The 16,416-nt window shown below is 62.8% G+C and overlaps 1 protein-coding gene across 1 annotated transcript in view; it reads left to right on the forward strand.

Annotated features, from left to right (window-relative positions):
• Positions 1 to 486: 486 nt before the first annotated feature.
• SDK2 (sidekick cell adhesion molecule 2) overlaps positions 487 to 16,416 on the forward strand; it is a 51,152-nt gene continuing 35,222 nt past the window's right edge. The window contains exon 1 of the mRNA XM_056326578.1: positions 487 to 1,247. Within this exon, the coding sequence (XP_056182553.1) occupies positions 1,169 to 1,247 (79 nt within the window). The 5' untranslated portion in view covers positions 487 to 1,168. The remainder of the gene's footprint in view (positions 1,248 to 16,416) is intronic.

Genomic DNA, 16,416 nt, shown 5'->3' on the forward strand with positions numbered 1-16,416 from the left:
AGGACTGGGCTTGAGGATCTGCAGGATCAGGCCTGAGGAGGTGGTATGTTATCTGGGAGGTGCTGCTGGCTCATCGCTGGGGTTAGAGCTTTTATTTTTTGAGCACCCTGAAACGTTTGCTGTGGTAATCCTGTGGCAATGAGTTCTGCCCTTGAGCTACTCCGGGGCCCGCCTGTGCCCCCTCCCAGGGAGCTGGGTGCTGATGCTCTGAGCGCTGTCGGAGAGGCTGGGGGCAGCGCGGGGTGGGGGGCGGTTCCAGGCGCTCGGGAGGGGGAAGCTGCAGAGGGGAGAGGCTGCTGCTCCCACAGCCGGGGGTACGGCGGTACGCGCCGCCCGCTCCGCACGAACCGAGGGCGGCCGGGGGGACGCGCCCGCTCCCCCCGCGGCACCCTGCGCGCCCGGCCGCGGCCGCTGGGTAGCGCTCGGAGCCGCGCCGTCTCCCCGCCTCCCCGGCTCGGGCTGCCCCCGGCTCCGCCGAGCCCCGCCGCCGCGGCTCACACTGCCGCCGCGCCGCGCAGGAGGAGCAGGCAGCCGGCCGGAGCGCCGAGAGGGGACGGCGCGGCGCCGCCAGCCCGCCCGCCGAGCACGGCCGGCGGCTCCGAGCGGGACCCCGCGCCGCTGCCCGCCGCCGCCGCACTTTCTCCGTTCCCCCGCGGGTGCCGGGGCGCAGCAAGGAGGCAAGGGGGAGGAAGAGAGCCCCGGCGCCGGTGATGTCCCTAGGCAGGAGCTGAGCGCTGGGGAGGGGCCGCCTGCCGCCCCAGGCCCCCGGCCCCCAAACTTTTGGGCGGCTGCGGGAGCGGCCCCCATGGTGCCCCCCCCCCAGGGCCAGCGCGCAGCCCTGCGCTTCCCGTCCCCCTCCCTGACGCGGGGCGCAACGCCCGGGGAGGAGCCCGGCTGCCAGCCCCGCTCCGGATTTGGGGGTCCCGGCTCCGCACGTCCCCGGGGAAGTTGCACGTGGTGGGGAGCTGCCCGCGGACGCCCCCCAGCCCCACCAGGAGCCTTTGACCCCGCCGTCTCCACCTCCCTCTGAGCAGCGCTGCTGCGGGGGTCCCTGCGCCGGAGCCCGGAGGACGCCGCGGTGCCCGGCCGGCAGCGGGGACCGGTGCCGCAGCCGCCCGGATTATAGAGTCGGGGAAGTTGGCCCCCCGCACCCCGTCTCGGCGGAGCCATGGCCCGGCTGCGGAGCTGGGGGCTGCTGTGCTTCGCGGTGCTCGCCATGCCCGGCCCCCCGGGAGCCGGCGCCCAAGGTAAGGGGATGCTGGGTGGGGGCCGGGACACGACGCCCTCCAGCTCCAATTCGGATGCTGGAGATGGACCGCGGAGGGTTGGGGGTGGGTGGGGGTGTCCCAGCGCTGCTCCCCTCAGCCGGGCCCCCACCCTCCCGCGCCGGGGAATCTTTCTGCCCGCCGGGGGGACGGCGACCGAGGCGGCCCTGGAGCTATTGCCGGGGAGGGTGGGGGGGCACAGAATCGATGATGCTGGAGAAGCTCCCCCGGAGCTGGGGCCCGGAGCCCGCCGGTGCCGAGCACAGCACCCGGGAGAGCTCGGTAGGGGCAAACAGCCCGGCCGTGCTCTGCCTCCTTCCCCCTGCCCTGGAACTTGCTCCAAGGCTGGGGCTGGGGGGGGGGGGAATGTTGCTCTGAGCGCGGGGTAGAGACTGCCCTGGACCACTTTCGAGAGGTTGAGCGTCTCCCTGGAGACAGCAGGGGTGAGGGCACCATTTCACCCCCTCCTGGGGGACCCCCATTACACCACAAGACCTGGGGTGCAAGTTTGGGGAGCTCCCTGTGAGCAGCTCTTGCCCTGGTGTTGGTCCCATTGACCTCCAGCTGGCTGGTCAGACCGGGTGGGGGGCTGGGGCTGGAGGGGGGTCGCTTAGCCCTGAGCCCCTCTGGGTGCCCAGGGGGCTCCCTGTGCCCCCAGCCCACCCTTGGGGTGAGGCAGTTTTGCTGGGGAAGGATGAGCCCCTTGCCCCAGGAGCTCTGGCACAGCACAATCTGGTTTTGGCTGCTCCGCTGCCGGAGTGGGATGTAGAAACAGTTTGTGGCCCTTTGAGGTGCAACTGGGGTTCAGAGATGCTGGGGGGGGGGGGGCAGGATCCCATCCCCTCCCCAGTGGTGAGGCTCCCCGTGGGGCTGCAGAGGAGGCGCCCAGCTGGTAGGGTTGCAGCACAGCCACATCCGTCCCTGCTGCTTGGACCGAGCAGATCCAGGTTATGAAACATGGGGGGCACAGTGGGGTGTAGCGCTGGGGGTCCTTGCCTGAGACATTTCTTGCCCTTGTTTGCAGCAGCAAGTGGAGCCAGAGTGTGTGCTCCTGTCCTCCCGCTCCCCCTGAGCCTCCCCCAGCACTGCTATAATTTCTCAGTAATTAAGTTCAGAACATAACATCTAAAGCGGCAGTATATTATCCGGGCAGGCCCTGTGTGGGGAGCTGTGAAGGTCTCTTTGATTGATTCACTCCCTTGCCGAGTTTCTCTTCTCCTGGCTGGCGTCTCTGGCTTGGCGGGTCTCCTGTGGTCTGTTTGTTCCCCGCCTGCGGGACGGGTTCCTGGTGTGACCCGATCTTCCATTTGTCCGTGAGGCTCTGGGGTCTTGCCGTGGGGTGGAAGACATAGGGCTGTGTTGTGCTTCAGCCCTTGCGAGGGGTGGGGAAGGGGCTTTGCCCCCCCTCTCTTGGTGCAGGAGCCAAGCTTTATGGCTTTGGCTCCCTGCGGTGTGTGTCACGTCCCCGCGGGCGGTATGACATTGCTCGGTGCCCGGGCCCGGCACTGCATGGCAGCAGCAACCACGGGCGAGCGCCAGCGGTGGCTGCCCGAGACAGAGTCACGGCAGGGGGAGCATTGCCGAAGCCTGGCACGTGCCCATCGCCCCTGCCGCGGATGGCACTGGGGACGCGCTGGCAGGGTCACCTCCCTGGCTGCGATGCCCGGTGCGTGTGGGGGCTGCTGCTGCTCACTGCTGCAGCCCATTGGGGTGGGTTGGGCGCTGGGGTGAGGGAGCTGGGGAAGGGGCTGGTGTGCCGGCAGGGTGCCCAGTTTGGCCTCCAGCTCAGCCCCGTGCAGTGGGGCAGGCAGGGCAGCCCCGCGTGGGCATCCCTGCAGGGCTGGCAGCGGAGCTGGAGGCAGGCAGTGCTTTGTGCCGCTGCTATTGATTCAGGCGGCCGAGGAAAATGGGATCAATAGAGAAGGGAAGGAGGAGGGGACGGCGTGAGACCTCCCTGGCCAGGGCGCGGGGGCTCCCCAGGCGCAGGATGAAACACTTTAATACCTGCTGTTGGTAAAACAAAGGCCCCTCGCTGCCGGGGAGAGAGGGGATGGAAGTTTAATTACAGCCCGTCTGTGCTGTGTAGTTATTAATTACCCCTCGGCAAAAAATAACTTATTGATTAGGGGCCTCGCGCTAATTACCCAGAGCCAAATGCGGTGCTGGGTGGAAGGCTAATCAGTCAGCACCGCCCAGGCGGGAGCTGTGTCGCAGTGCGACCTGTGCCGGGGCTGAGTGCCGGTGCCATGGCTGGGGGGGCTGTGCCGTGGTCAGGGGGAGCAAGGGCAGCCCGTTGCTGCCAGCCCTGCCCCAGCCAGCCCATGCCTGCAGCAAAGGTGCCTTCAGCTGATTAACAAGACAATAAAGGCCCCCCCAAGAGCTGGGAGGGGGGGGGCTAGCTGGCTGGGGGGTCACAGCCCCCCTACCTCTTTTGTAGATTGTGACCCCCAGGGATACGGCTCACTTCCACACCCTCCCCAGGGCTGGGGGCACAGCTTGGGACCCTCCTCGCTGGCACAGTACCTCTAATGGGATTGAGGAGGCTGCGCCCAGTCCCAGGAGGGATTTGGGAGGCTTAAGGTTCCAGACGGGATTTGGGGCAGGGGCCTGAGATGGGCAGCTTCCACCAAAGAGGCTTATTAGAGGCTGGTGTGGGGGAGTGTCGGCATCTTCTGGCACCCACGCGTGGTGCCTGGTCACATCTGGGTGCATGGAGCCCTGTGGGGCTGAGTAGGATGGGGGCAAGACCCTGCTCCTGCCTGGGGACGTGATGCGGGTGGCAGGCTCACGCCTGGACTTCTGTGATGGGTGATGGCGGCAGCAGGGGAGGGATGGCCAAGCGTGGGTGTCTCCTGCCCTGGCTCCGTTGTCTCTGTGAGCACAGCCAGCATGTTAGCTGGTGGCCTTGTGCAAAGCTCCAGCTCGGGAGAGAAAGTGGCTTTTAGGGGAGGGGAAGGGAAGATTAAAATTTGATGCTGCTTTGGAAGCCATTAGTGACCACCACGCACAGCAATGAAATTTTGATGACCTGATAAGTGTAAGGGGAGGGGGATACGGTCCAATCCCAGGCAGCCTGTGTCACCACTGTGCTTGGTGCCCTGGCTGGTCCCCGGAGGTTTGGGGTGCCACTGCTCCGAGCCACAGCAGCACTGAGGTGTGCCACCATGCCCGCGGGCTGGGAGCCAGCGCCCTGGGGGAGAGCAGGAGGATGAGGGCTGCCGGCAGCAAGGAGGGTGGCTGTGGGCTCATACCCACCTCTGCTGCCCAGCGGGGCTGGAGCTGCCAGCTTGGCTGGGCACACATTGGTGGGCTGGGGTAGCTGGGGGTGGCTGAGCGGCCCCTGCCCCGGTGCCAGCCAGGGGCCAGGGTGGCTGTGTCGAGTGCTGCTTGTCCCTTAGTGATGGGGATTAGGCTGCGGTGGCGTTGCCGCTCAGTGGGCGCAAATGAGGGAGCTGGAGGAGAGAGGGAAGGAGGGATGCAGGCAGATGCAGATTGCTGGTGAACCTGGGAAAACGCTGATAATTAAACCTGGGAGTAGGGAGGCTGGCTCACGGGATGCTGGCAGGGCGGTGTGATGGGGGGTGACCCTGCGTTTGTTTTCGTGGGTCTTGACAAACTATGCCCTTGTCCCCAGCTGTGCCTGGAGCTGATCCCTCATGTGGCTGGTTCGTGCCTGGGGACAAGCTCCAGCCACAGCATGCATTACTGTAGGCCCTACACAAACTGGCTGGGGTGCACTGATGTTTTGCAGCAGCAGAGGCTGTTGTCTGGGGTGAATAAGGCTCTGCTCAGCCTGGAGTGCAGAGCTGTGTGGGAGCAAAACCCTTGGGGTGTCGGGTCCTAGCTGGGGTGGGTAAGCAGCGGGTGCTATCACCTCCAAGTCCTTGTTACCTCCCAAGATTGTTAGTACGTCGCGTGTCACTGGGTGAAAAATGGTCAGTGTCAGGCCAGTAATAAATATGCTGCTGTCAGTGGTGATGTGATCGTGCTAACGAAGGGTGATCTGAGTCCTCGCAGTGCCCGGGGTTGTGCCAGGGCTGGTGCACAGGGTGGTGCAGAGGGGCCGGTGGCTGTGATGCTCTGCTGGTGCTGCCTGGCACCAGGCCTTGGTCTTCCAAAGCGCCTGTGGGTATTCAGCATCCCTGTGGGGCCAGGATGTCTCAGAGTGATGGGTGCTGGGAGCCAAAGGGGTGTCCTGGGAGCTTCTCCTCCTGTGCGGGGGGGCGTTGCTTGGGGCTGCTGGAGAGGGCACAGGGCCAGGGTCACTCAGAGCTGCTGGAGGTGCAGTGATGATGCTGGGGACCTCCTGCATCCTTGTGGCTGCTGCTCTGTTTTGGGGTTTACCCTCTGCATTCCCCAGGGCCATCTGTGGAGATGGATCCAGGGGGTGCGTTCCTGCCACCCTTCATCCTGCCAGCAGGCAGGAATGTGCTGGCAGCAGCTCCCTGCCTTGCCGGCCCTGCATGGCATCCCTCACGCCATGGGCACGCCAGCAATGCTGCCTGCATGGGCACTGCCCTGAGCACCATGTCCATGGGGCTGGGGACCGGCTGTCAGGGTGTGTCCCTCATCCTGCTCCCAGCGATGCTTTGGGGGTGCATCCCCCTGCTACTGGTGATGCTTTGGGGGTGCACCCCTCTACTTCCAGTCACACTTTGGGGGTGCAACCTGCACCTCGCTCCTAGCGATGTTTCACCTTCTCCCCAGTCTGCACCCGTGGAAGGCGGCGGCCCCCTCGGCGGCCCCCTCCCCTTGCCCCCAGCCCCGCGGGGTGCAGGAATGCCGGTGCCTGGAAAGCCGTGCCGGGCTCGGGTTGCCTGGGAACTGGGTAACCTGATCCCTGGGAACGGGGCCGAGGGCAGGGGACATTCCCGGGCTGCAGCTGGTCCCCGGCCCCCTTTGTCTCCCCGTTCCGATGGGGTGGCTGTGCCCCCCCCGTCGCCACACCCCACCTCCCCCCCAGCAATGGAGACTTGGGGCGCGGGGGCTCTCGGCCTCATGTAGGACCATCCCTGGGGATGCTGTGACTGGCAGCTGCTGCCTGCTCTGGCGTGTCACCTCCCCGCGTGGAGCAGTGTCACCTCCTGGCCAGCAGCCACCGTGGGCTGGGGAAGGCCCTGGGCACTGGGACCAGCTGCCACAGTGTGCCAACAGCTGGGCATCCTGGCCGGCAGTGGGGATGGCACGGTGGCGATTCCAGGAATGCTGGGGCCCCCAGTGCTGAAGCCACCCTTCCTCCCCTCCCTGTCCTCGTCATCCGCCTCAGTGCATGGCAGCTCTGGCTCAGCTGTCCTGAGCGTGCCAGGAGCTCTCCCTCCCCCCCTGGGCAGCTGGGGGGAAACTGAGGCACTGGGCAGGGGTGGCAGCGGGTACGGTGGGAAGGGGACTGTGGTGCGGTGCCAGCCGGTGTCCTGCTGCCGCACACGTGAGTGGCTCTGTCGGCTCTCATCAATCACTGCCTGCCCACGCAGAGGTGCTGAGGCCCCCAGTGTAGGGAAACCTTGATGAGTTTGACCATTAGCAGAAAGAAACCGCTGAGCTAATTTTAGCTGTGATAGCTAATTGCTTTTTGCACTGCTGGGCGAGACGACAACCTGCAAGTCCTCATCTGTAACCTTGAGCCCTCCTGGGCGTGCGGCAGTGATACTTGGGTCCTGCCAGGGCGAGGAGTGGGATGTGGTTTCATTCGCAGGGGTGCTCGTCTCCGGAGAGGTTTTTCCAGGATGCTCGGTCCATGTGCAAAGCTGGCGGAGGCTGGGGCGCCTGGCAGGGCCCTGCTACCCCTGTTGCAAGGATGGGTGTCCCTTGTGCCCCCTGGAGAGCAGGGACATGTGGCATATGGGGGGAGACTCTGGCTGTCCCCTGATGCCAGCAGGTCACCCCAGCCGGTGAGAGACCCCCAGCTCTCAGCAGCATGGCTGCGTTTGTGGCTCAGAACAACGTGATGAAGGGAAACGCTGGTTTTAGAGCCTCTTCACTGGTCAGGGTATATGTGCCCGCTGCTGGGTGTGTGAATTGCCTGAGCATTTCCCCGGGGTGAGAGTGGGGCTGGGGACCTACATGATCCTCCCCTGTCCTGTGTCTGCAGGACTGGGGTGCATTTACCAGGTTGGTTGGAGTCTGTCCCTCTGCCCCCATCCTGCAGAGCCATCCTGTGCAGCACATCCCGGTTCACTGGCTGCGCTCTGCGGCCAGGTGAGGAAACCAGGCTGAATCCAGGACACGGCTGGGCAGTAACTGGGGCTTTATGGGGTCATTTTTGTTCCTTATTCATCCTTTCCAGGAGCCTGTGTCTCCCTGATGGGGAGCAATCGAGCTCTGGGCTGTGCAGGTGACTGTCCCTGGGGCTCAGGCTGTGGGTCTCAGCATGGTGAGATGCTCAGTCCTTCCCCCCCCTCCTTCTCTTCCTCCTTGTCTGGAGCTGGACCACACAGGTCAAGCTGAGAGCTTGGGGGAAGGTGAAGGGGAGCGAGTCCTGCGTGGATCTGGCATCCCTATCCCCTGGCAGTCCGTGAAGGTCGGGCTGGGAATGGTGCTGGGGTGGGAGCTGGGTGTGGACATGCTGCTGGATCGTGGGGCCAGGATGGATGGATGGAGGGGGCTGGGGTGCGGCAGCCACAATAGCTCTGGTTGTAGCAACCCGCCTCCTGAATGCCTGAAAAACAGCTGATGGCCGTGAAGGGGGATGAAATGGGATTAGCTGCTGTTTCCAAAGGGAATGTGTCCTGCTGAGCCGGACAATGCGCCCGCTGTGCCCTTGCTTCACGCCTCGGTGCGCTGGCCCTGGCCAAGAAGGGCTTGGCGCTGGCTTCCTGGGGCTGGGGTGATGCCTCCTGCCCTGGCTGTCCCTGGGGGGCCTTGGGGTCTGCCAAGCCCCCCGTGCTCCAGTGCTGGGTGCTGCACAGGCTCCTGGGGGTGCTTGCAGGGGGCTGGAGAGCCTGGGGCAGGGTGGGGACTTCTGCCTGCCCTGCAGCAGCAGTGAGTGGGTCCCAGGGGACCCTGCACAGCCCGTGCTGGGGTGGCAGGAGCTCGAGGCTGCCCGACGCCAGCAAGCAGCAATGCTGGGTGCCCAGCCTGAAGCCCCACAGCCAAAATGGAGAAGCAAACCTTATGGTACGAGGGGCTTTGCAGGGTGGGTGCCTACTGCCCCTGCACCCCCCTGGAGCTTGCCCGCAGTAGGTGCCAGGGCTGGGGCGCGAAGGGGACCAGCAGAGTCTCGGAGTGGGAGCTGCACGCGGCCTCAGCTGCAGCGCTGCTGGGTTGTGCGCGTGTGTGGCACTGTGCTCGGTGGAGTGAATTGATGTTTATTTTGATAATGAGTTCTCAATGCATTCGCAAACTAATAAAATCAACTCATTAGGGTGGTATGTTTAATTCAGAGCTCTGCCGTTGGGAGAACCCTCCCCGCTGGCTGAGCACCGGGAAGTGCCTGAGCACCCGGCCTCCGCCTGCATGCTGAGGTGCAAGGAGAGGAAGGTGATGGGCGCCGCCTTCTCTCCCCATTTTCTCCATTTCCCTCACTTGCATAGTGGAAAGAAGGGCTGGGAGGGCAGTGGTGGGGAGCCGAGCTGTGCAGTGAAGGGTGGAAAGAAGGCATGTGCTGCGAGCAGGAGCAGTGAGCTGCTGGAGCGCTTCACCTGGGGCAGTGGTGGAGTCTCGCTCGCTTGGCTTCTCCCCGTCAGCTTCACGTCAGGCTGGGCAGTGGCACTGGCTTTGCCGCTGGAATCGCTGGCCCAGCTTCATGGCATTGGCTGGAAAAGCCCCTCTGGCTGGGAGAGCCACAAGTGTGCAAATAAGTGCAATGACCAGAGTTTGCTTCTCTGCCCTGGAAATTCAGGGCTGTTGTGGATGGCTGGGGGGGATTGCCAGACTGCAAGTTATTCCCATCCCCCATCTGCAAACAGGGGTGTCTGGAAAGCAAAAGCTTTGGAAAAGGTTTTTTCCAAGGAAAAACTCATTTTTGCTGTCATGCTAGAGCTATTTATGTTTCAAGTGAGCAATGCAATGACTAATTAATACTTAGAAAAAAGGATGTCTGGGCAACACCCCAGTGAGTGCCCAGCGCCCGCTGGCTCAGAGCTGTGCCGTGGGGAAGGGGACCGCAGCCGCCAGCACCTTCGTCCCATCGGCAGGGGTGGGGTGGGTGGGGGGGAGCTGGCAAAGTGTTTTCCATCCCCCGGGGCTGGCGACTTAATTGCGTCAGCACCATGGGAAAGGCTGAGTGGGGTTTTTCTTGTGGTTTCTGTCTTCTGTTTTTCTTTCCCCGCTGTATTCTTCGGTTGGGAAATGCCGCCTTGTTGAGATTCTCGTGGCGAGCCTGGAAAGCAGCTGGCTGGCTGCGAGGGCTGAGCTGAGCATCCTGCTGGGGGGTGCAGGGGTCAGCAGAAGCTCAGGGATGGCAAGGGGGGGATGAATGCCCCTTGCAAGAGTGACATCCCAGGTGCTGTCGGGGTACCGCGGGGCAGGTCTGGCAGTGGCTTTGCTTCCCACCGCTCCTTGGCCATGGTGGACCCAGGAGCCACCGCAGCCCAGGCCTGTGGTTGCCTTCCAGGAATACCTGGAGGATACACTCGACATTCTCCATGGGGCTAAATCCAGCCCTGGGCTGTGCTGCACTGCACCAGGCTTGTGTGCCATCCATCCCACCCAGTGCTGGGACCACCTTGGCAGCTGGGTGTGGAGCCTGTTCCTGCCAAACCCTCGTGGTGATGCTCCGGTCCTGGCTGTGAAGCCTATGGGGATGGCCCCTCCACCCCTCTGAGGCTGCAGGGAGGGAATGTGTGTTCACCCCCTCTCCTGCCTGGAAAGTGTCTGGCTGGCAGCTTTTAGGGGGTCTGGAGGTGATGTCTGTCTGTCCATCCTTCCCCTCCTCACCATTTTAGAGCCTCTCCTGGGGAAATCAGCCTCAGGATCTGGCCCCTCTAATTGCGTTGAGTCACTCTCTGGGTGTCCGTGACTCACAGCAGTGACCCAGATACAGCGGAGCTGCGTAATCGCGGGGTCGGGAGGATTTATGGCATCGGAAGGAGTTTGCTGGGGAAGGAGTTTCAGTTGGAGCCTGGAGCTTGTTAAACGTCCTCAGCTGGGGACAGGGCTGTGTCCTGCCTGGGGACATGCTCAGCAGCGGGACCGGCTCGCTGCAGCCCGTGGTGATGTCTGCCTGTGCCACCTACAGCTGGGCAGTCCTAGGGACATGCCCCCCAGGCTGGAGTGGGCTCCTGTCCTCCCAGGAGCATCTGCATGGCCACTTTGCTGCAGGTCCCTTGCAGCTCCATGCATTTGGGTTTGGGTTGGGACCTCTGTGCTGGGGTCTGTGCCTTGGTTTGAGGCCAGACTCCTGGGGTCCGTGTGCTCAAGACCAGCCATGGGGGTCCGTAGGGGCCACATGGTGCTTCAGAGCACAAAGCTCTGCTTGTCGCCCCCCCCCCCGGGCTCAGGGGCTGGGAACATACAACAGTGCTGTGTGTGCATCTGTTTGGGGTTTCCCAAGAGGGGAAATATTTTTTCCAGCCGGGGCGGGCAGAGGGGCTGGGTGTGTGAGGGCAGGCAGGGACGGGCAGGCACACAGCCCTGCTCTGTTCCCAGCCACAGCTTTGCCACGGGGCTGAATGAGATGCTGTTCCTCAGCCAGGGCTGATGTCTCTCTCTTGGCTCCAGGAGCATCTCAAGCCTTACCTGGCCCACGTTGGCACTGGAGTGCATCTAGGCTGGGTCCCCAGAACCACAGGGGCTGGGTGCTGAGGGCTGCCCTGGGCTGTGGTCCTTGTGCAGAAGCGTGGAAGCTGAGAGGGGGTGATGCTGGCACAGCCCCAGCTCTGCTGCAGTGGGAAGAGCGGGGTCGATCTCCAGGTTTGGGACCCTCTGATGGCTGAGGACACGTGCTGGGGGTCGCATGGTGTTTGGGGAAGGGATTGCCTGGATGAGGCCACAAAGGGAGGTAGCATCATCTCCAGCACTGCTGGTGGGAGAGGGGAGGTCCTGAGCAGGCACTGCAGTGCTGCTGATCTTGATGTCCCTTTTGCAAATGCCCCTTGTCCTGGGGGTGTTGTGCTCACCCCTCCCCATGCACCCCATCCCTGGGGGGGGGTCAGCCAGGCATGGCGAGGCTGCCAGCTCAGCCAACGGCCCACTGAGCCCTCTGAGAGCCTGGCTGCGGAAGAGGAGCTTGTTATGGAGCCATCCTGCTTTTAATTAACAAATTAAAATCCTAGTTAACAATCCAGCCCCAGGGCTGTTGGAGGCTGGGAGAAGCTGGAACGTTTGTTATGGAAACAGCAGTTAATTAACAAATAAATAAATAAGTATGGGCCTGGAGACAGATGCGGGAAGAGGAAGAGGAGATGGGAGGAGGAAGGAGGGATGGCAGCGCCATCAGGGTGTCCCGTTGGCCTGGCGGGAGGCAGTGTGGGGGGAGGGTGTCTGTCCGTCCATCTGTCTGTCTTGGGGGATGCTCTGGCCCTGGTAGGCAGCACCAACCCTGCTCGGAGCCTCTGGGTGCACCGGGCTGGATCCTGGCTCGGGCTGGCTGTGCCATGGCAGAACCGGCTGTGTACCATGGTGGGGCCACCTTGGCTGGGTTTGGGGCTCCCGGTCCTTACCTGGGCTTTGTGAAGCACGGCTGGCCATGGAAAATGCACTGGCTGCCTCTTCCCCCACCCCGAGGCTGGGAAGCACCGTGGCAGAGCTCCAGTGGAGATGGATGAAGTGTGACACCGGCAAAACTGCTGTGCAGTTCACAGGTGACACCGGTGCTGTGCTGGGGACCATGTGAGGAGGTGGGGGGCATCACTCACTGGGCTGCTTTTGCATCCTGGGATTGCTGCAGTCCCCATCGGCATCCCCTTTGCCCCATGCTGGGTCTGTGCAGGGGGATTTGGGCAGCTCCCCTGGTCTGGCTGCAGCCAGGAAGGGGGACGCTGAGGCTGCGGACCCCCCCTTGGCTGCGCCCTGCAGTGGTCACCTTGCATTAACTACAGGGCTGTCACCGAGAGCCCCGACCCAGTGCCTGCTGCCAGCGGGAATTATCGCTGTGGGTGGGTGCTGAGGGGGCCGTGCAGGGGCTTGGGGTCACCATGCTGCTCCCCAGGGCACTGCGGGTGCCCAGCTGGGCCACTGCAGCCCGGTGTGGTGTCACCCTTCTCGCTGCCAGCGCTGAGGTCAGGTGTGGCTGTGGGGACCGATGGGGGGGACGTGATCCTGCTACCAGCCCACGCTGGGGCTCCACACAATTTTTCTGAGGGGAGAGGAGGTGGCAGAGCCCACGACCCTCCTGCAGCTTCACCTTTCCAAAGGCTTAAGGGAAGAAAATCAGTTTAAAAGCCGGCTCTGCAAATCCTGCGGGTGTCACCACGGGCAGCAGCCGTGCTCTGCTGAGCAGCTCCTCCAAGCCGCGTCTCTCAGCCTTGCACCTAATCCAGTTAACACACCTCTGCAATCAGCTTACGGCATGTAAGAAACGCCAAATCTCCTCCGAGGGAGGCACAGGGGAGTGGGGCAGCGGCAGCAGTGCAGTGTGCTCTGCTGGGTCCAGCCCAGCTCCTCGCTGGGGCGGCAGCACAGGGTCCAGCTCCCGTCCTGTACCAGATCCCTCCATCCCTCCTGTGGTGTGGGTGACATGCGTATCTGCTTGCACCGTGGCTGGGAGGTGGCCCCATGTCCCGAGGGCTCCCCCAGCACCAAGAAGACCTTTTTCATCTGCAAGGAAATTGCTAAAGCAATTGCACAAAACTTCAGAGGGTCAGATGGAAAGGAAAAATGCCCACCTCCACCCATGTCTCTCCGGGTAGGCACGAGCCATCGCCCCAGGGCCAGCGTGTCCTTGGCTGGCAGCCCTCCTGCTGCCCGTTCCCCTTTGCCATGGCACAGCAGCAGATCCCCGTGCTGTGAGCAGTCTGATGGGCTCAGTGTGAGGCATCGGAGCAAAGACGGATGCGTTTCGGCAGCAAGGTCATTGCAGGGTGCATGCTGGTGGCAGGTGGCTGGAGGGCACTGGGTGTCAGTGCAGCCAAGAGCCTCTCAGTTACACCACCCTGCTCCATTTCTTCCCCCGAGGGCTGCGCTGGTGCCCGGTCGTGGGCAGGATGGGCACAGTGCCTGGCACAGCTCCGGGATTTGCTGCTGGAGGGATGTGGCTGCTGCGAGATGCTCCTGTGTCCTCTGAATGCCGGCGGTGCAGGCCCGCTCCAACCTGCCAACAGCACGGGGCCGCGGCCCCTCTTATGTGCAACAAAGGTGGTTTTATTCCTGTGATCTCGGCGTGATTGGGGCCGAGCGAGGGAGGCTCTCCAGGCTGTTCTGCCTCGGCTAAAAACACTCTTAGCTCAGCTCCGCAATTGCTTTCTGAGAAGCAGCTCCTTTTTGGCGTCGCTCCCAGCTGCAGCCCCTGTCATCTCCTGGCTACTCAGGGCTTGGCTTGGCCTGTGGTGCTGTGGGAGGGACGGAGCCGAAGCCCCCCGTGCCTGTCTCAGACCATCAGGGAGGCAGGGCTGCTTCTGCCAAGCAGGAAAATCACAGCCAGCACAGGGTTTTCCGAGCGGCAAGGGAGAGGGCTGGAAAGAGCAGCCCCAGTGTGGAGAAGCAGCAGCCATAGGACATTTTCGGGTCCCACTCTGTCACCACCTTTGGTGCCTGGGAACTCCATGGAAACTGCTGCAGCTCAGGCAGGGCTGGAGGGGACACCTGGGGTTGAGGTCTGCTGCAGCCCGGTGGGGCTCCCGGGCACTGATTGGAGCTGTGGATGGGATGGATGGTGACTTGCATGGGGCAGGGGCTGCCCTGGGGTGGCACAGCCTCGATGGGTGGGTTCTCAGCATCATCCGGGGGTTGCATCTGCCTTTGGGGTGCGGTGGGAGGGCACCATGTGGACAGAGAGAAGGGAAACCTGGTGGGACAGGGATGGGGGTCCAGGCTGAGGACTGTGCTGCGGGGACTGGGGGATGATGCTCTCCAGCATGCCATGGCAACTGGAGCACCATGAGCTTGCAGGTCCAAGAGCATCATTCTTGGCTGATCCCCAGAGACGCTGTGCTGTTTCCCTGCTGCCTTTCCATGCCTCCAGCTCTGGCAGGAGGATTTCCCACGATTGCTCTTGCAGCCTCATGCCGCTGGCAAGTACTGAACCCCCTGGCTCAGGCTGCGCCCTCTAAGTAATGCAGGAAGGCGAGTGCCATCCGCGGGGGCTGCAGCTAAATGCGGTAAATGGCTGAGAAATGGAGCGTGTCTTTTGGGAGCCACCTCTGCGGTTAGTGTGCCGGGCCCCTCTCCCTCCCTCCTGGCCCAGGTGCTGCTGCTGGGCCGGCGCAGGTACAGGCAGGGAGGAGGAGATGGAGCAGAGCTGCCAAGTCCACCGGAGCATTGGAAATTGCATTTCACGGCCGGGTGGACTGGGATACCAACCCCAGCACTGCATGCCGGGCGCTTGGAGAGGAGATAAGATTTGATTAAGAAGGCCGCTGTTAATTTATGGCAAGTACATTCACGATAGTGGAGAGGTTGCTTTTAATTAATAGCCAGAAGGAGAGTTTTAAAGCTCTTGGTCTCAGTAGGGGGAGGAAGGGGAGGGAGGGGAAAAGCAGGGAAGGAAGGGAACAAAATAAGTTGTGAGAATTAATGGACACATCTGCAATTATAAGTCTTTTTCTTAGTAAAAAGAAGAGAACAACACATTAAAAGACACACCATGGATGGGGGTGCATGGGGTGACCTGGCTGATCTGTAGGGCTGAGATGGGAAGGATCACGCTGGGTGCCTTTGGCACTGCTCCATGTGCCAGTGGGGACCGGGGCCACCCCGTCACACCCCATGGCCACCAGCCCAGCCTGGGGGGAACACGGGATGACTAGGGTGTCCCCTGTGGTTTACCCTGTGCTCCTGGGCCAGTCCTTTCCACTGGGATCAGGACTGAGGGCCGATGCTGGGATGGATATTGGCTTCAGTGGGTGGTGGGCTGCGAAGGGTGGAGCCGTCCTGCCTCGCTGCCAGCCCTGTGCGAGCTGGAGCCTCCCTGGCTGTCCCTTCCCCACAGCACCAGGGGACATGGGGACACCCATGCTCCTGGGGCCACCCAGGCCTGGTGCAAGTGGGAAGGGAATCCCTCAGCTGGGTCGCTGCTCTGCTCATAGCTATGCTGCTTTGGGGGGTGCAGCGGGACCCCTCCCCAGGAGCGGGGCTGGGGGTCCCAGCAGAGCGGGGCTTGTGCTGCAGGAAGAGTGTCTTGCCCTGCTGCATCTGCCACAGCAGCGCTGCCTTTCATCCCCTGTTTGAGCTGTGCCGTGCCATGCTGTGCCGTGCCATGCTGCGCCTCTCTTACACATGGCTTCTCCCGCAGGGCCGTGCTTTGCCGGGGATGTTTGTGTGAGCACTTTGCCATGCCACCTCGGCACACTGCCACAGGGCACCAAAATCGTTTGCTGGTGGGTTTTGCTGACAAGCCTGCATTTGCCAGGCGGTGAGATGAAAGCTGGGCTCTGCTGAGAGCCCTGTGCCAGCGGGGTGTCATGGCACAGCCATGCTTGGGGCTCTGATGTCCCCGTGGGTGAAGTGCTGCATGGGTGCTGCGATCTCCACTCCTGCTAGTGCTTCTCCATCACCGTGTGGCTGGGTTTGGTGCTTTTTCTGCCACCTGTTCCCTAAATTTGAAGGTGGCGTTGGGTCAGTACAGGAGAGATGATGGATTGAAGGGGTTGTGTTCTGCTGGAGCAGTGTGGGCACCAGCGCATGGCTCCAGCACTGGCCTTGCTGTGCCAGGTGAAGCTGGCATGGCTGGGGGCTGCCAGGGGAGCAGATGGGTGCTGGCAAATGGGGACCACAGGTGTGATGAGTTTTAGGGGGCTGTGCTTGGGGGTTAGCAGCTCAGGTTGCTTCATGCCTGCTCAGGTTTTGGCAGGAGGGTGAGCGGGGCTCGGTGAGGATGCCCACACCATCTTGGCTTCATCCTTGGCACCCAATGGATGCCTGGGTCCCTGCTCGGCAGCCTGTTGTGCTCCACAGCTCCCCAGGTGCCGGGAGCATTCATCATTTCAGTTCTGTGTTTGCTTTTTATTAAGGGGATGAAGCCTCATCTCAGGAATACTAATGGCTCTGGCAGCAGTGGAGAGCGCTGCTAATCCCCCAGCACCTGCCGGCCACCCGCCCTGCGCGGCCCCTGTCACCG

Source organism: Falco biarmicus, chromosome 1, assembly GCF_023638135.1.
Source record: "Falco biarmicus isolate bFalBia1 chromosome 1, bFalBia1.pri, whole genome shotgun sequence".
Taxonomy (NCBI): Eukaryota; Metazoa; Chordata; class Aves; order Falconiformes; family Falconidae; genus Falco; species Falco biarmicus.